The 19,875-nt window shown below is 45.5% G+C and overlaps 1 protein-coding gene across 1 annotated transcript in view; it reads right to left on the bottom strand.

Moving 5' to 3' along the window:
• Window positions 1-19,875, bottom strand: part of ALPK2 (alpha kinase 2) — an 89,490-nt gene that overhangs the window by 18,217 nt on the left and 51,398 nt on the right. The window contains exons 4-7 of the mRNA XM_069467964.1: window positions 12,333-15,537; window positions 7,880-8,027; window positions 4,588-4,715; window positions 4,456-4,491 (exon numbers count right to left, since the gene is read on the bottom strand). Coding sequence (XP_069324065.1) covers window positions 4,456-4,491; window positions 4,588-4,715; window positions 7,880-8,027; window positions 12,333-15,537 — 3,517 coding nt within the window. The remainder of the gene's footprint in view (window positions 1-4,455; window positions 4,492-4,587; window positions 4,716-7,879; window positions 8,028-12,332; window positions 15,538-19,875) is intronic.

Genomic DNA, 19,875 nt, shown 5'->3' with positions numbered 1-19,875 from the left:
CTTTCAATGAAATAAGACTGTTTAGATTTTTAAAAACACTTTCCACTCCTCAAAGTTGATGAAAACTGACATCTTCCTGAATATTTAAAAGAAGACAGAAATCATGGGTCATGTGAAAATCCTACTTCACATTTCTACATAGAATGATGAGAGAAATACTTCTTCTTTTCAAAGTGTTTTCAAATCATGTGTTTGAAGAGCAGTCTATGACTGATGCTAGCTACTAAAACTAGAGGGAAATTGGAACTATTCCGAAAGGGCATTGATCAAGGTCTAGGCCTAGTTACTGCCAGAAAGAAAGAAAGGGAGGCCGGGCGTGGTGGCTCACGCCTGTAATCCTAGCACTCTGGGAGGCCGAGGCGGGTGGATCGCTGGAGGTCAGGAGTTCGAGACCAGCCTGAGCAAGAGCGAGACCCCGTCTCTACTAAAAATAGAAAGAAATTATATGGACAACTAAAAATATATATAGAAAAAATGAGCCGGGTATAGTGGCACATGCCTGTAGTCCCAGCTACTTGGGAGGCTGAGGCAGAAGGATTGCTTGAGCCCAGGAGTTTGAGGTTTCTGTGAGCTAGGCTGACGCCATGGCACTCACTCTAGCCCAGGCAACAGAGCAAGACTCTGTCTCAAAAAAAATAAATAAATAAAAAAATAAAAAATAAATAAAGAAAGAAAGGGAGAAGGCGGGGTTTTCAAATAGAAAAACTGGGTGAAGATCTAGAAGCCGCCAGAACAAAGAGGGTGTTCAGAAGGATGCTCCAAATGTTGTCACAAAGGCCAGCAGATAACGAGGGGAGCCCTCCATTTGCCACCCCCCACATCCGCCTCTTTGGCTAAAGGATCGTTGAGCTGAAGGCAATTAAGACAAAGGAGACACAAGAAAGCTCTCTGCCCTCCCTCTGACTGCCTAAAATTAGGACATACATTTATGAAAACAATAGGTATCCCAGCCCCTTTTCTACCGAAGAGAACAAAGGTTAGCCACTGAAGACAACTTTAGACCTTTTGGACCTAGAGATGGTATCAGAGGAATCTATGTTAACAAGCCTTACCAACTAGTTTCTATCTGCCATTTGTTTGCCCTCTCACAAGTTGCTGCCCCTAGAGACTCAAAGTCCTTCCCTCTGTCTACACTTCTCTTCTCTGTTGAAGATGTTATATAAGCTGGAATTCAAAGCCACTTCTTGGCAAATTACCCATCCCCTGACTGTCCCCCGTGTACATATGAAATATGCATGTTAATAAACTTCCATTTTTCTCTTGTTAATCTTCTTTTGTTACTGGGATCTGTTCCAACTAAGAACTTATGGGGGTTGAAACAAAAATTATTTTTCTTCCCTTACAACTCCTACTTAGTGACTTGTTCTGGGTTTCTGGAGAGAACTGGAGTGGTAGCTACAGGAAAACAGACCAGGCAAAGGAAATATTTTCTCAGTTAAATTTTTAGGCAATAGTTGTGTCACAGGTTTTAAGTAAAAGAACCAGAAAAACAAATTTAACTTATGGAAAAAAGTATGGTTTTATTTTTTTAATAGTTATATTAAAATTTAGAGGAGAAAATGGATGAGGGAATGCTTTTTATATAACCCAAACTTTCTCAGTTCTAATTACATGATTAACTTTAAAATTGGCCTCCATACCACTTAAAAAATATAGAAAATGTCTTATATACGTACACCGGAGCCCAATAAATGTGAGACATAGATGCCACATCCTGTTTTCCTTCAAAAATCCAAAAATTTCTAAAATTTAATTATTAAATATAAAAAGTTTATACATTTTATGCTTTTTAAAATTCATCAAATTTATTTAACTACAGACAAAAGTTGGCCCAGAAATAGGAAGGAAAATGTTTTTGTGCAGTACTATATGTGGTAGAATGAACAATTCTGTCTATAATTTCCAACAGAAATGTTTACTTAACAAAGATAAAACAATGAAAGAAAAAATAATAAATCTTAGGACTGTTCTTTGTCTCTTGAAAGTCCCGTGGGGAAAGAGCTGGGGTTTTAGGTGGAAAGTTCCAAGCTGAAACTCGCCCATCAGGCCTTCCTTTGCAGAGGAAGCAGGTATTTCCCCTGTAACTTTGCAGAAATCTACAAGAATCTGCTGTCCAAAAATGTCTTCTGAAGCAATGCCTGAAATGTGCGAGTCACCTTAGTTAGAGCTTGGACCTCTTTTAAAGTGAGAGATAGCAGTAAGAATTAGTCTTTGAGACTAATTTCTTCTCTGGTAAGAGGGACTCAGGGAACAGGAACCCTGAGCAACCGAGGGGAGGCCCAGGAAAGACAGGGGTGTGGCAGTTTACATCTCCAGTTGTGAAGGTGAGATTTTCTCTGGAGCTTTGCAGACTCACCCATTGCTGGGACTCACGCTGCAAGCTGCCCACGGTCCCTGAGGGGGGCAGTTCCGTGCGAAAGAACCAAGGAAAACTCACTGGAATCCACTAAACAGACTTGTGCAAATTAGTGTTGATAGATCGGAACATCTCGCTAAGGGGCTTTGCTATCCCCATAGCTGTGAAATCCGAATCCCAAACTCACAGAGAAACTGCGTGCATACCTGCAGTTGCTGGTGGCAAAGACTGCTCTGGGGCGGAGAAAACAACCCGTGAACATATTCATAAAATGGAATAACATTATTAAGTCGGGCTGGCTTGTGTTTCATTTGGTCCATCACTCATTTCTAGCTTTCCCATGAGCTTGGTTTTATTCGTGTTTTAATTAGAGAGCAACTTATAAATGTTATGTGTTCCTCCTATAGAGAGTCAAATGAATACAGTGTTTAGGGAGAGATTCTTCCGAATGAAAAAGTGATTAAAAGTTATTTTAAGCATCTTCATCTGAAGACACCAGGGTAGGCGGAGGCCAGGTATGGCCTCCTCAGCCTGGCAAGTCAATGAAATTGGAACCCCCGGTCACAGTGGGGTCAGAGGATGGGAGAAGGTGATGTCATCAGGTTCAGACCCAAACTCAATGGTGGGAGTCACTGGGCTGCAGCAGTGGCACCATTTCCACCAGGTGGCCAGTAGCTTATCCACACTGGGGTCTCACTCTTGATTGGTAAAACCCGTGATTAATAAGTTCATGCAAACCCAAATTATTAAAGTCACAGCACATATCTGAGATGTGAATGCCAATTGATGCTAAGAAGCTGATGAATCAGAGAGTCGTGAGAGTCATTTTGTGTGCGGAAGTATAAGAAGGAAGGGGAGTCTTTTGCTTATTTTGACTTTTGGGGAGATGAGAACAGAAATGGAGAAAGATTTTAAATTATAACACAAGTATACTACACACTTAAAGTGGGGATTTAGCACTTGCATGGGTTTATAAAGACTTTGTATTTTAAGTTTATTATTTTGGATAAATATCACCACATTTGCTCGACCATTTACAAGTCGAGATCTCAATTTCTTGCTTTTAATGTACGGGATGTTGGTGCATCTCATTTACTTTCATTGCTTGTTTTCGCAGAGATTTCAGGTATCATGTTTTAAAAATCAGCACATGTGGCAAATCATTAAGATGCTGACTCAATTTAATTGTCTGAGTCTTATCCATATCTTTCCTAAAACTGACTGAGGGTCCTACCCTGTGCTAAAAATTGTGGTAACATGTGGGGGAGACAGGACCGCAGTGGTGTGCGGGGCCGGTGAGCTCCGGCTCCTGAGAACTGGTTACGGGCATCTCTTCCCAGCACCACAGTTTGTGATGGCATGTTGGCAGTTTAAAATTGGCCACACTGAGTATTTACACCATGGAAATTGGAAAACTCTACAAACTGGACGCAGGTGGTTAAATATTTATACCCGCACACCACTGTGTGGCGGTGGGCATGGGAGGGCGAGTCATTTTCCCTAAGAGGGAACCCATGGAAAGCCTGGATTCCACCAAACTGTGGACAGCTCAGCTGAATTGCCACCCAGGGCGGCATGAGAGTTCAGGAGCCGCTGTTAGGATGTTGCTACCCCAAGTGTCAAAGCACAAAAACCCAGCTTGATTTTCACCAAGACACAAATGAATGCAGTTGTTCTCCAGACACCTGGCTCTCTTTGGGAATCTGCTCAGCTAGTCGAGCTGGAAAAAAAGTTGAGGAAACAAAATCTGCTGTATAAGTGCCAGGGGCTGAAAAACCCCACACGGGGGGGTGGGGGGGGTGGGGTGGTGAACGCAAGTCTGATGCTTAAAAGAAAAAGTCACATCCAAACTCCCCCTCCCCACGTTCCCCCAAACCACACCGCTACAGTCTAATCTCTTTCATAAATGATACCTTCTGGGTGTTCGCAGCCTATCGAAATTACAATAGGAGTGTGGCCCTTCCTACCACGTTGAAATGGCCCGTGAATTGTCATTCATTTCTCAGCCATGCCACCGCTCTCTCCTACTCGGCTGGAAGAGCCATTTCATGCTTTCTGGTACGCCCACATCCCCTGCAGCCCCACCCAAACTGGCTTACCTTTAGTATCCTGGCGACTCGAGAGCTGTTTGAGAACTAGAAGAAGACAAGAGAAGGGCTTCAGTGGAAATATCCCCTCTGAACTGGTCGGGGCTAGTGGTTTCCATTGGAAATTGAAAAGCTGCCGTTTACCTTCCGCCGTGAGGTTGAATTCAGCAGTCACTTTTCCATAGCTGTTGTTGATGCAGCAACAATAGAGGCCCTGGTCCTTCTGACCGGCTTGAACGATGGCAAAGGAGACCGTGGAATTGTCCCCTGCACTGCAATGGGGAACATTAACACTGACACGCTTCATCATGCTCAAGTTGCGTTTTTCTCTAATACACGTAAGGGGAAAGAAGCTAATGTCTCTCTGCCCTCATGTTTTCAGCTGTTTAAATAAGTTATTTATCCACAGGGGAGGGTCATCACCTTCTAACTAACACCCTCACTCCAATATGGCTCGTGCATACGCAGAAGCATTCGGGAGGTTTAACCGCCGTTAGTAGAGCAAAGAATTGGAATTGTTGTTGTTGTTGTTAAGGTTTCTGCTCAGAATTTCCCTCAGTTATATTACTAATTTGGGTGTCCTGTGCTTGAAGGAAACCTCATAACTTCCAATCCAAACCTAAACACAGATACAATAAGGACAAGAGAAAGAGGTTCTTTGTTTATACTGTCTAAAGATTCATGACTGAGGGCTCTTTTAAATAGCAAACTGTACTCCCCTAGTGAAAATCATCCACCCATCCATTCACTCACTCAGTAGTGTTAGGTTCCAGTCACTGTGCCATGAAAATAAAAACTGGTGGTGGTGGTGACTGTGATGACGATAATGGCTTATGGTATGTCCCAGGCATTGTGCTAAATCACTTACAGGTCTATTTCATGTCGTCCTAATGAGAGAAGTACGATTACTGTTCCCAGTTCACAGATGAGGAAACTGAGGCATAGGGAGATTTAAACAAATGATCGTGACTTCGTTAAGCTGCCTTCACACGTGAATGATGGTCCCTGCCGTCAAATCTGGGATAATTTGAATTATAGTTAAAGCCACAACCTTCCCATGGCCACCCAGTGGCCTTCCCATGGCCACCCAGTGAGGTCCTCCCGTCCACGCAGCCAGCTCCTCGTTCACTTGCTGCCCAGCAGGAATGAAGTGACGCTCCAAGACCTTGCTCAGCTGTCAGCCACTCCCTCTGCCCTTTCAAAAGCCGGGGGAACTCCACAGCACCTCTCCCCAGAGGGCAGAGTGGGTTCCTGGTCACCAAGCAGGTGTCGATGGCCAGGACAGCACTGGAGGACGCCTCTTGCACTCTCCACGGAGCCCGACAAGCCACTGCTGCACAAATGCTTGGAACGAGCTATGGTTTTCTCCTTGGTTTCCTCGGAGTATGCTAATCTCTAATCTCGCCCTAGTCACAAGAAAGGGCTCTGACACCTGATTTCCAAACGTCAGCCTGTTTAGGAAGGTACTCAAAACTTGGGAACAAAGGCGAGAGGATGATTGCATGTCACCGTTCAACAAGCTCACTCAAGGATTACCTAGTTACCGGGGAGTGTGTTGCTATTTTTCATTTAAATAGAGCCCACTCAGACACTTTTAAGTTACACGTTAACTTGTAGGTTTCTGTGCAGTAGGAAAGATAACCCCCAAGGTTTATGACCTGTGGAACATTAACCAGTTTTCTATCTATGTGAAAATCTGTTTCCGCGTTCCTTTGCCTGATTGGCATATAAACCTTCATTCCGCAAACGTGCCTTTGAGGAGTTTTATCATATAACCAGTCCCCTCATTATTTAATAAGTTCAAGAAGACCTTTGCTGTATGTTCGCATTATATTTGAGGGATTTCAGCTCTTTGAAAATTATACCTTGACAAGGCAGCGAGGCAGCTCCTAGACCAACATGGCAAAGGAAACACCTGGGAGCGGGGCGGGGGGGGGGGGGGGGGGAGGTGGGGAGAGAAATTCGCTCACATTTGAAAACCCACCTGAAATAATGCAAATGAGCTCTCAAAAAACAAAGGCGTTAGAACTAGAAAAAACAAATGTTTCCAACTAAGCCAGACACTGTCGCCAAGAAGAAAGGAAGCAAACATCGCTAAGAATTTAAAGACCTTAGGCACACATCGTTAGTAAGTAGAATGCTTACTAATGACATACACTCCCTAGATAAGGTTCAGGGTTTTGTAAATACACATCAAATGGAAAAGGGCCCTGCAAGTACCAATTCTGAGCTTACAGCGAGGCTGATCAATTGAAAAATGGCTGAAAATGCTGGTTAATTGTTCTTGGCTGACAACGTCAGAAAATAATTTAAAATGAATAACTACTTTCTTTATAAAGCGCTAGGGAACCTCCTTGATTTAAAAATCAAACCATTTCTTTTCCATTATAGTTCTTCTTAAGCCATACCTAAGACAGGCAGGGTAACGGTGACATTTTAGGCAAAGTGGTTATGATGCCAGTCACGATCCATTCCCTGGAGTGATGTTAACGGAAATGAGACCATAGCTCAAGTATTGCATAGCTGATTTGGGAAATAATTTCTGGCCATATGTTCCAAGCAGACACATTTGGTTTAATTAACCAGAAAACTCTCAGATTTTCTCACTTTTTCAGTCTACTTGTGACAAAATTAAGGGACTAGAACACCTGCTATGACTCAGGCAGCTGAACTGGGACCTCTTCCGGGAGAAAGCAGCTTTTGAGGGTTGAGATAAGCTGGTTTCCATGGAACCAGGTGATTTGTTTCTGGATTGTGTCAGATGAAACTTGAGTTCATCAGTTCACTTAAACATGCATTTATGGCCACAAAGGTACTTAAGGAAGCCATTAACGGTTCATTCGATGTTGGGTATTCTCGGCCATGCTTCTCACTCTCGTCTCTCTCCTCCTCATTCTCCTCTCCTTTAATACCCTACGGACCCAGAAATAAACTGGTTTTCCCACTTTAGAGATGGATGCCTGTCACCCTCGGTAGCTGTTACTTTCCTGTAACCTCCTGAATTGTTTTTTCCTTATGATTCACCTTCTTGGCTTTGTTTGACCTTTGTCAGAGTCCTGGGAATTTATGAAACAGACAGCAGACACAAGCAAAATCCACAGACGTACAGCAGAGAGCTCTTTCATCTTCGGACCACAGAACCTCAGACTAGAATATTATTTGACATGTTCCCCTGATTTTAAAAACGTAATGCAAGGTTCTATGATTTCCTAAGATCACAGAGCTCAGTGGTGGCAGGGGCAGGGCAAGAATCCCTCATCCTTTTCCTTGCCTAGACACCCATCTTCCATTACTTACTTTTCGTGGATACTGTGGGTGTGGAATCTCTGCTTCAATTTTCCTTTTCACTGCCTATAATTTATTATTTTCTTTTACAACTATGTTGTGAAATAAATAAGCAACAACTGTGAAAAGTAACCAGGGACAGAAATCTCACCTTCTCTGCACTTGGGCTATTGACTTTGAATCTTTTATCCACAAGATAGTAGAATCTTCATGAATTTCTGCAAACTGGCAGCTTAATTTTATATTTCCGGAGTGGTCAGGGAACATCTCGGCTTGGATCTTTTTCAGTAATACTGGAGCTAGAAACAAGAGATTCGAAGGTCATTGTAGGTAATGAGGCTTTTCCGTTGCATCTCATTTAATTTGCACAACAATCCTGAGAGACAGGAATAATAATTATTCCCAAGGTGTGGACGAGAAAATTGAGTGTCTGAGGGGAGATGTGGCTTTCCTAAATGGCAGGAAAAGGAACAAATCAATCTAATTGAAAACTCTCACTTCTACTACTTAAAATTCCTTGGGTGAGGTCTGTGATGCTCCAAGTGAGATAGAACATGAGAGATTTTTTTATAAAAGGGGTGAAGGGTGGGAGGACGGTAGATATCTAGTCTGTAGGACCTCAGCCAAATAAAGATGCCTTAAATGATTACCAGATGATTCAGGTCAAAATCAGAGCTGAGGATTAGGGAATACAGTAAAACCGGGATTATCCAGGTACCTGGGATTAAGCCCCCAAAATGTAAAAGACCACTTGACGATAAGTTATTTGCTGAACAATATTCATCTATCTTTCCCCCTTGATCCCAGTTCTATTTGGAGGAGATAGCTTGGTGGATTGATGTCTGATATCAATCTCATTAGCAAAATAGAATGAAATAATAGAAGCAATAAGGAAATGATTCCCACCTGAGACCTTTGAAAATCACCTCTTACTTGTATCAGCGATGAGGACTTGGCTTGCTGGGCAAATGTGTAATTAGTCAGGGCAGCCACCGGGTGGCAGCATAGACATTAGAACAAGACAGAGATGGAGGCCCCCACCCGATGATCAAGACCCTTGGACAGATTCCTGGAAACGTGGTATGAGTCTGTTACAAATTAAGTACCTTAACTCGATACGTTTGGTAACACAAAAGAGTGTATGATTACAAAACTAGATAATCCACAGCCAAGCCAAAGGCATCAATCCTGAGGCTTTGTTAGCTCCATTGCCTCCAATTGCACTATAGTGAAATAACCCCTGTGTTAAATAACAGAGAAAAAATACACCAAGCTCTTCTTGATGGCAAACTCCGTGTGGCCTCATTGGGCCCACTGGCTCCTGGCCAGGCCGAGGCTGTGTCTTGACCCAGGTCTGGGCCAAGCCCTCTCCTCATCTGGGCCATTTCCTCTAGGGCCTTTCCAACACCATGTGGTGGCAGTCTTTCAGGGTGCTTTGGGGACACCTGAATGTTCCCAGCACTGCCACAACCTGCCGTTAAGTATTGAACACAGGGAAATTGGGGGTGGAAGGAAGGGCGTGCATTGGGCCTGCTGGTCTACAGGAGACACGGAGCTGGCTGAGACAAGGGGCCTTGGGGCTTTAAAGGACCCATCTGTGTGAGACAGAGGTGGAAATGCAGCTGATGAGCTCGGAGAAGACCTGGAGTGCGGCTAGGTTTCTCCTCTGGGTGCATTCCGGCCAGGTGTTGAGGGAAAATGACAGCGAAGTCCCCTGGTGAACATAACGCTTCAGTTGTGCTAAGCTTTGAAAGTCAAAAAAAGGTTACTCAGTGTTTATTTCTTCCAGAATTATCTAAGTCACCCCCTTACGCACACACACACTCCTAACTCATGCCCCACCGGGTCCCTGGTAGGAGAGCATTAAATCTGTGCTCCTTTGGAGGTGGCAGGCTGGGCAGACACCGTCAAGGTGTCACCAGGGGCTCTGCAGTGTACTAGGGTCGTACGACAGCCAACACCACAAGAAGGAATGACAACTTCCTAGTCTGGTGTTTTCTTGGTGGCAACTTTTTTTTTTCAAACAATAAAATTGCTGTGGCTTACACTGGAAAAACAAAACCAAAAACCTCTGAGTGCTTGCTGGTGGGGAAGATTCTTAAAGGAATTGGCCTGTAGATAGAAATCCATGATGAACAATTAGAAAGTGATATGTTAAAAGGAAAAAGCAGACCACTGTCAAGGACGGGCCCTCTGAACGCTGCCGTCCCAAAAGGTAAATGCTGGGAGAGAATCGTTTTCCTGTCTCTTGTTATCACCTGTGTTGGCACATAGGGCTTGGTGCACACAGCAGATTCTTATTAAATGAATACTCAGTGCACTAATTATCACAAGTAATTGGAGTCACCACGTAAGATGTCACATCTTTAATAAATGAACAAATACGCTGGTCAAGCAGTTATTTCCCAAGTCAGGTCGATTGCTCTTTCAGTGCAATGACCTAGTGCTGGTTTGTAGTCGGGACGGGGAGTGGTGATCCTAGCAAATTGGGTGCCAGTGGTCCAGGCACCTGCTTCTCTGTCTCTCCCTGCCAAGGAAATCCCCCACAAGAGGGGACAGACTGGCCCCCCGTGGCAACTCCTCTGACGCTGCAGAAGGACTACAGGTGGGGACCTACCCAGATGCACGCAAAACCCTCTCTGGACTCCCATTTAGCTGCTGACTCAAGAGTAATTCACGTGTGTGTCCCCGGCCTGCTCACTCACCTTACAGGTGAGACCCTGAGTTCTGCAGAGAGGAGAGGCTCTGCATACAAGCAGCACTTTTTCTTCTAATACTAATGTCAACTCAGATCATTGTGTCTGAATTAAATTCTTAATTTATTTCATGAACGTAGTACGTGTCATAAAAGTGGCCTCAAGTTTTAATTTAATAATAATTTTTGTAAAATGTAGCTAATAACGATGAGGGCTTCTGTTGGGCCAAGCACCATTCAAATTGCTATGCATTTTTAGACCTGAGATGAGGGCTATGATCAGTAGCCCCATTTTAGAGGTGAGGAAATTGAGTTACCCAGAGGCTAAAGCATTTGTCCAAGTCCACCCAGTTACTGGCAGAGGCCAGACTTAAACCCAAGCAATACGGTTCTTAATCCATACTCCAAACCACTGCGTTACAGCTTCCTCCCACACGGGCCCACCACCTGCACGTATCCCCAGCTCTGAATCTTTGCCTCTGAACGGTCTCCGTGTCCTGGGTGGCATTGGTAACAGTCATTCCATGGTCTGGCCTGGAAAAGTCTGGTTGTCTCTACCTGGTGGCCTCAGGCAGGGGCCTCTCAGGATGTGGCCTCCTGCCCTCGCAGGGACTCACTTCCTGGCACCAGCCCCTCCCAGAATGCCGCGTGCTCTGCCTCCTTCAGTGCTTTGAGGTGGCTGAAATCAAAAACTCTTCCCCAGAAGTGGCCATCTAGATAACCCTTTGTCGCACAGGTAACTTGCATAACCATGAGCAAGACTTCCACACAGACAGTTTGGATTGTCTGTGATTCCCTGCAAAGCAAATCCCCACGCTTGAGGCTGGAGCCCCCAGCGGCAACCTATGCAGCCTCTGGGCTGAAACCACTTTAGAGAGTTTTTGAAACGTTGCTTCATTCTCTTTAAATATGTCTAAAAACATACATCCTGATAACCGGGTCGGATACCTCCAAACTCTCCAGAAGGCAGTGTTGTCTTTAATCCTCTCTGCAACAGGAGCTAAGAGCCATTTTGATGTGTGTTGGGAACAACAAACACCAGCCTCAGAGTCCCAGGACTCAGGTTAAGGGAGGAGAAAAGTTCTTCAGATCAAACAGGGCGGCAGCTTTCTGCTCCAGCGCACGCGGGCCACTGTCACTTGCTGCGGTATTCTCTCTCTCCTGACTTCTACCCGGGTACATGGGACGGGAAAGAAGAGCTCTGAATTAAAAGAGGCTCAAATTTGGGCTACGGAATGGAATTTCGGGCTGCAATAATTCCCTATGCAAAGCAGAAATAACTACAGGGCTTCCGAGGTTCGAGTGATCTGAAACCTGGGACGGAGGATTCACATAAATGGGAAGGGTGAGTTGTAAAGAAGTTTTATACTCAAATTTGGAAGGAAAATCCAAGGCTAGAGGAAGCCATTTTTAATGAAAAATCAATGATTAAAGAGGAGAATCCCAAATTGTAACGAAATATTTATTTCCATCAATCTCTCTTAGTGTGCGGCCTATTTGATTATACTAATTAGCTACACTGATGAATGCTTCTGTTTATCCTTTTTTAATAGATTTTTTTTCCTAAAAAGGATAATTAAACAGAAAGGCACCTCAATCTCATTCCCTTAGCCAAACATACCTACAGGTGGTCTTATCAGTAGTTCTTGAGTGTCATTCCCCCCCTGGGCTACCAGGGAACTCGTTAGAAATGCAAATTATTGAGCCACATGCATTGAATCAGAAACTCCAGAGGTGGCCCTGAAATCTGTCTTAACAAGCTCTCCTGGAGATCACGATGCCACGTGCTCAAGCCACTTGGGCACAACCTTAGCCCACCTGGGGACACTCACCTTAATCACAAAGGACGCGCTGTCACCTGGTCTACAAACCCCAACTGTAACAATGACAGAAAGCAGCAGAGCCTCACCTTTTCCTTCTCTTTTGCAAGATGGCTTTTTGGGGTCTTTTTTCTCTTCTGTGTGTGATAAGGCCCTTTCGAGTTTAGGCACCTTTTTAAGAAAGCTCGAGTTCGTTCTGACATTTTCCTTTTCTTCCAGTCTCAGCCTCAGGGCTGCCACCCTGGACAGAACTTTCTTCTTTATTCCCTCAGCTAAATGTCCGCTTCCTGAGGTTTCTTGCTTCTTCCTGACCTCCTCTGACCCGGTCACTGCCGGTAGGGCCCCTGGGAATTTGCCAGTTTGGGCTGCCCTTGACCTTTTTACACAGCCCAGGGCACCCTTTGGACGTGGGTCCTGCAGGAACTTAGGGGCTTTCTCTGACTCACAGTCTCCGGAAACGGATGCCAAAGTCATCGCTGGGGAGTCTGATGAGCTCGGGGGTTTGGTTTCTCCAACCTGAGGCCCCTGCATTTTAGTTTCCTCAATTCTGTGGCTTACTGAAAAGTTGGCCACGTCTCCTTGAGGAGACAAAGTACAAGGTGACCTCGTAAGATCGCTAGAAGAGCGAAAATGATTCCCACGCTCATTCTCAATAGTTCCCCTCTCCTTTGAGTCAGAAAATACATATGGGTGGTTTCTGGGCGCATCTAAGTCATGTTTAGGGACGGCACAGACTTGGCCTGTGGACTTGTGAGTATTAACCCCGACAGATGCAGGAGTCGTCGTTGCAAGACAACTAGAAAGAGCTGCAGCGGGGGAAACACACTCTGCTTTGTCCTTTTTACTTTGTCCAGCCTCCCCCAAGCTCCTGTCGCTGCCTTCTTGAACTTGGCTCATGCTGCAGCCACGTGGAATTCCTTCCCCTTCCTCGTCAGGATGCGGGACATGCCAGTCCTCAGGTGGGACTTCCACTCTCTGGCCCAGGTTCCCGCCATTCGATTCGCTCTCCTCTCTGATGCCCTCCAGTGTGGCTTCGGAAAGCTCTGGCTCTTGAGCCCCCGTGCCCTCTGCCACACCGTCATCATCAATGGGGTCCACAGAGGACTCCAGGACTTTAGAGCAGGTCAGCAACTGTTTAAAGAAGGCAGGGCGAGCCACCTTGACTCGCTTTCCCTCCTGGTCTTGACTCTCCTTGTGAGCACGTTTTTTCCCTCCAGTTTCAGAAGCCTCCGACGGTGAATCTGCAACATAGACACACAGTTCCTTTTCATCCACAGGGTCCACGGACGACTCTAGGAGTCCGGGTTGGCTCAAATCCAGGGAAGAAAGACAGCTCCCGTGTGCTCTGACAGCTGGTTCTTTACCTCGATGGGTTTTTATGACACCAGCAAGGGCTGAGTCAGCACCCAGAGCCGATGCCGCCGTCTCAGAGGGGTCTGGCTTGAGCCCAGAAGCATCTGCCTCTAGAATGTCAGATGCAGCCCAGGCCCTGTCGGGAACTAGGGGACCAGCTTCTGACTCCTTGCACTCAGAATTCGTCAGTGGTGTTTGTGGCCAGAGTTCTGAAACAGAAGGCTCCAGAGCTACAATCTTCAGCAAGCTGCCTGCTTCCCCTTTCCCTGGTCTGGGCTCTCCAGACTCCTCCAGCAGGATGTCAGTGGGAGGTGGAACCTTGCTCAGAGCCTGACTGTCTTCTTCCACAGTTACGCCAGCCACCACAGGGACATGTGTCCCCAGGCCTGAGTTCTGCCCTCCTCCTTCCCTAGAGCTTGCTGGTGAGTGGTCCAAGGGCACTGAGTTTACTTCCTCTTGTGCAGCAAACGTCATGGGCCAGCTTTCTTGGGTCTCATCTGCAGAAAGAGAAGCCTGGCAGGGCAGGCTGTCCTGCGGGGTCCTCTGCTCTGTTTCACTTCCTCCTTCTCGGAAACTCTCGTCAAGGCGCCCACTGTCTGCTCGGCCCACGGTCTGGCTCTTACCTCCGGAGGGGAGATCTGTGTGGAGGCGGGAATGGCTGCAGAAACCCTCTCCCTCCGGGAGCGGGGGAACACAGCTGCAAACCCCTGGAGCCCCGGATGCCCCGCAAAGTAGCTCCTTTGTAGATCTGGCTGTGGAACCACTTAAAATATGACCCCACTGTACATTGGAAGGAAACTGGGAAATGTGTTCCTCTGGTGCATGCCTGCTCTCTGCAAGTGAAACAGCAAGGTATTTGGCTGGGTGGACTTTGGGGACAATGGTAACAGTTGATGTGTCCTCAGCTTCCTCGGTCACCTGGAGACACTCGATATCAGCGGTTGATGTTGTTGGTGTCTCCTGAGGGAACTTCACCACGGAACTATGACTGGCTGGCACGTCTGTGGTGTCTGTGGCAAGGGCACTGGGGCTCCTGTCACCTCCTTTCAATTGCACGGAGGAGCTGTTCTCAGAAGAAAGGAGCTGCGTCCGCCCCAGCCCCCCTGAGCTGCCGGGGCTCGGCCTCTCCCGCCCAGCCTGCCCCGCGGAGGCCAGCGTGGAGCAGGAATTCTCCACCTCGGCGGGACTGTCACCGTCACTGGCCGTGCGTGAAATGTTCCAGGTGAAAGTACTGACAAATAGAGGGGACACGGCCGAGTTTCCATCCCTGCTGCCTTCACATGTAGACTGTGGCGTCTCAGAACCTCGCGTTGGAAAAAGGACTTCCAGCGTTTTGGCATCAGGAGACCATAAATCAGACCCTTCGCTGTGACCCTCTGCCAGCTCAAAGCCCATGGAGCAGATTTCTTGAGGTAAATACTTATCGACTGGCGTCCCACCAGGAGAATCCGTGGTGTCACATGTTCCTTGGCCACCGGCTTCAAAACACTCCAACACGTGTGCTGCTTCTCCGCCCTTTGGCCCAGCACACACATTTTCCAGGGTGATGGCGCTATCTGTGGGTTCAGGGGCAGCAACAGAGAGAGCCCCAAGCTCCCTGGGGTCCACGCTGGCATCCTCGGGGAGAGGCCCTGAGATCGCACCTGGGGACATAGTGTCATCATTGGCTCCTGGGATGCTAAGCTCATGTTTTAGGTCTTCCCAGAAATCTCCATGTGTGTTGCCGTCTCTGTCTTGTTTTTCTTTATCCTGTGGGCCTTGTATACAGCCTTCAACCTCTGCGTACTGAGCCAAGGATGCATTTTCCTCGTGGACGCCTCCTAAATCAGGGAAGGAATTTGCTGTGGTCCCAGTGAATGGAGACTCCTCCGCAGCAGGCTCTGAGAAAGCTGGCCACTGGCTGAGAGAGATTCTCTCCCTGACCGTTTCCTGAATTTGCACCTAGGAAGATGAAAAGTGGTATTAATAGAATTGTTCCTAGCAGAGCCCACAATAGGACACAACTGCAAGCCCGAGAGTGTTAATCCTTGAAGACTGTAATAATGGAAAAAAAAAAAGAGTAGCAGGAATGATTGAAATCTAAACATTAATCCCCAAACTCTCTCTAGCTATTGGAGACTTCCTGGAAAACTGCAAATTGAAACAATTCTATGTTCCAGGACACCCTTGGTCAAATTCACCATTGTAAGCAAAAAGCCTCCTTACAATTATCATATATTTAATGATTTTTTTTCTCTCTCTCTCAGAAAAAAAGATGGAAATAAATGGAATGTTACCTATTTTGATCAAGTCAGTCACAACAAAAGCTGTGTGCATCATTCCAGAAAGATGAATTTCACACAATTATAACAAATGAAACATACAGCACTTACAAAGTAGTAATGAACAATTGTCCCCAAAATATGAAGGCTTGCTGGTTAGTAATTGCTATGGTTTGGATGTTTGTCCCCTCTGTGCTCATGTTGAAATTTGATTCCCAATGTTGGAGATGGGGCCTAGCGGGAGGTGTTTGGGTCATGGGAGTGGATCCCTCATGAATAGATTAATGCCGTCCCTCAGGGGAGAATAAGTTCTCACTCTATCAATTCCCATGAGCTGGTGTAAAAAAAAGCCTGGCGCCATCCTCCTTTGCTTTCCCTCCCACCATGTGATCTCTGCACACACAGGCTTCCCTTCAGCTTCTACCTCCAGCGAAAGCAGCCGGAGGCCCTCACCAGGTACAGATGCCCAATCTTGAACTTTCCAGCCACCAGAATTGTGAGCCAAATAAACCTCTTTTCCTGATAAAATACCCAGTTTCAGATATTCTGTAATAGCCACACTAAACAAAGACAATAATGTTACTAAAAAACAAAGAGGCCTGTCCTTTGAACCCACCTCTAATGGAGTAATGGGGTTATGATTGGCTGTCAGCACTGCCAATCATTTCTGCCAAGAGAAGGCTATGCCTCCTAGACTTGAAAGCAAATGTCCTGTGGCAGGCAAGCCACCTCCACAAGAACTGGGGGATTCAGGACTGCATAGGTTTTTGAGAAAAAGGAAGAGGGGAAGGGAGACAGGAAGGAAGGGGAGGGAAAAAGAAATCTCACATTCTGAAGCTGAAACCTATTATGGCACTATCCGAATGTTGTATGATACTGGGTATTGTTCAAGGAAGCAACAGCTCTGACTAAATTCTTATCTTATAAAAATTTTAGCTCATCAACTATTTCAAAACAAAACAAAATCACGTCTAGCCAAGGAGAAGGGAATTGCTGCTAACTTTTGGCAAGCAACTCGATCTTTGTCCCTAGGACTCCTGCCTTGGAGTGGCCCCATTCAGATGTGCAGGGAACTGATGATTGGTCTTCGAGGAGGCAGCAGATAGAGTCTCTCTCCTAGTATAGTGCAAAATAGAGCTGAAATGTTCACGTGCACAGTGCAGCTCCAAAGTCCTGAGGCCGATTTCCGTAAATCACATGTGGGTATTGGTCTTGCTACTTTGTGATCAGTCCCTGCACACACTGCCAGTGGGAAACAGGACAACAGTGTAGCCACACTTCTTTCCACATGTTCCCCTGGACCCTCCAAGGATACCTGAGGCCCATTAGTCATTTATCTCTATTTCATTGGCATAAAAATGCTAAGTGAACAAGAAGAAATTTAGTATAAGCTCCATGAGGGCTAGGACCATTTATTTTGATCCAACAAATATGTATTGAATGCCTCCAAGGTACCAGGGGGTGCTCTAGGTAATTATACAAGACAGGCAAATGCTCATCTGCAGGGAGCCCCCCATTCTATGTTGTGTTCAAGGCCTGTTACAGCAATTAGCATGTAGCAGGTGCTTCATAAGTATTTGTTGAGAGAATGAATAAATGAATGAACCATGTACCAGTTGAGACAATTCCACCCAACTTCACCTCTTAAACCTCTACATTTGAAAGGGTTTGGACTTTCATCTGCTGCTGACTTTGGGACAACCATATTTTAAAGGAGATTTTTAACCATAAGCACAACTGGTTCACATCCTGATGTTTCTAAAAAAAAAAAAAAAAAAAAAAAGATTTATTTATTCTCTTTCTATATCCATTTTTCTTCCTCATTATATTAGAAAGGAAAAGGGAATACAAAAAAAGATAATTTCTGGGAAATAAGAAACAGGGATTTTTAAAGTGTCAAAGAGTTTGAAGTGTATACAGTTTCTTCTCTGTACCTCAATTTCTATAGCACATATAGAGGGTATTCTTTTCATCTGCTATTTTGGTTCAGATTTTTTGTAATATGCAAGAGCACAAACCTACTGAATTATTAAGCACAGAAAGTGATGGTGGACTGCTCAACCCAAAACACCACCACCCTTGGCTCAGGCCTTTCTCTCCTGCCTGGATTTCCGCTTCCTATATCAGTTCTTTATTTTAAGGTCTTGCTATTGTCACAGTGTCCTCAGTGCCAACAGACATTTATGGAGGAGCTGCCATGTGTAGAATTCTCTGCCTGGCACTGGGAAATGTTGTCCAAAGGACTTCAGTTAAAAAGCTGCTATGACACTTACTGGGACGGCACTTTTATTTTTATCCACTGTTATTGATTACTACCATATCTATAGTGTTATAGGCTGATACCTGCTAGAGACTAATATCTGGAGAACACGAATCATGAGACAAGTAAGCTTTGATTAGGACGAGTCTGGTCACTAAAATAGACCATCACACTGTCATGCCTTGATTTACAAAATGTCATGTTCCTATTAAGATTCGTTCACTCCTTCCCTCTCTTGCTTTTAAATTAAAATTCTACCTTAAAAATACCCTAGTATAGTCCCATATGTAAATAAATATGGAAAATCCTTGACCATGTAAATTTACACATTTGACAAACATTTAGTGAACATCTACTATGTACCAGCCACTGTTCTAAGGATCTAGGAAATATCAGGGAACGTAACAAAGATTACTGGCCTGTAGAAGTTTATGTTCCAGCAGCAAACTGTACATACTGCTCATGTGAAATTCCATAAATTTGATTTCAGCTAAAGAGATTCTTTTCAAAGCGAAGCCTTTAGCAGCCCAGTACTTATTTGTCAAGGCTCTTAGCATCCGTTCCCAGAGCAGGCTCCTTGGTTCTCATTCAGAGGCCAGCTTACAGAGAAAGGGAAACCACAGACTCATACCTTTCAAATGAATCAGACCTTTCTTTTAGGAGTAGATCTCTTAGTTAAGTCATCACAAAAGAATGCCAGCAAATGGTTCTTCTGTTGCTCAGCTGCTCTCGTCATAGAGTGAGTGAGGAGACACAGGAGACTTTGTTATGTATGTTTGTTCTCATGCAGGTGAACAGACGGAGTGTTTGGGGCTCTAGAAGGAAGCCCACCCTGGTGTGTGGTGCGTGGACTCAGAGCACTGGCAACTTGGCTGGGTTTATAGCCCAGCTTAATCAAATATAGTATGCATGACCCCAAGTAACCTCTTTGGCCTCTCTGACCCTCTGTCTCCTCCTCTAAGGCTAACCACAGGCACGCCAGCACCATCTTGTTAAGTGTCTGGCATATTGCCTGATACCCGGAAGGCACTCACTGACATTGGTTTCCCTTCTTCTCTGTGAAAAGAAAGAAGTAGCTAAGGCAAAGAGGAAATTGAACAGCCCTGCTGAGCAGAGCCTTGAGCTATGGGCTTTACGAGGGCTTTCTCATTTGATCTGTAAAATAAATCTGAAACAAAGATGTTATCCTCACTTCTTTACTGATGAGGTGCATAGCCTGGGTCCAATCACAGAAAGCACACAGTAGGTTATACAAGGGAAGTTTAATATAAAGAATTGTTAAGTGTGATGGAGGAGTAGTATAAGGTAGAAGTAAGGGAAAGCACCAAGGAAGGACTAACTTGGAAAGGGTTTAGATCTAGTTGGAGAAGGTGTGGTTAGGCCACCAGATAGCAGAGAAATTTGCTGGCTTAGCTAGGCCAGACCTGGCGTGGAATTGCTGGGCAAGCAATAGACCACCCTTCCCATGCAGGTGGGGAGCAGGGGGGCAGCACCCAGTGTCAGGGCCACAGTGGAATCTGGGGCAGAGGCTGAGGCCTTTAGTCCTGTGGGTCATGTGCGGTGAGGGTGGGGGCTTTGCAGAGTGCTGTGGTTTGAATGTCCCCTCCCAACTCACGTGGAAACTTAATCCCCAATGTGGCAGTATTGAGAGGTGAAGCCTTTAAGAGGTATTTGGGTGATGATGGCTCTGTCCTCAGGAAGGGATGAATTCATCCATGGATTAATGGGTTGGTGGCTAACAGATTAATGGGTTATCCT

Source organism: Eulemur rufifrons, chromosome 5, assembly GCF_041146395.1.
Source record: "Eulemur rufifrons isolate Redbay chromosome 5, OSU_ERuf_1, whole genome shotgun sequence".
Classification (NCBI taxonomy): Eukaryota; Metazoa; Chordata; class Mammalia; order Primates; family Lemuridae; genus Eulemur; species Eulemur rufifrons.
The sequence above is the reverse complement of the archived record's forward strand: the minus strand, read 5'-3'. Positions and strand labels throughout refer to the sequence as shown.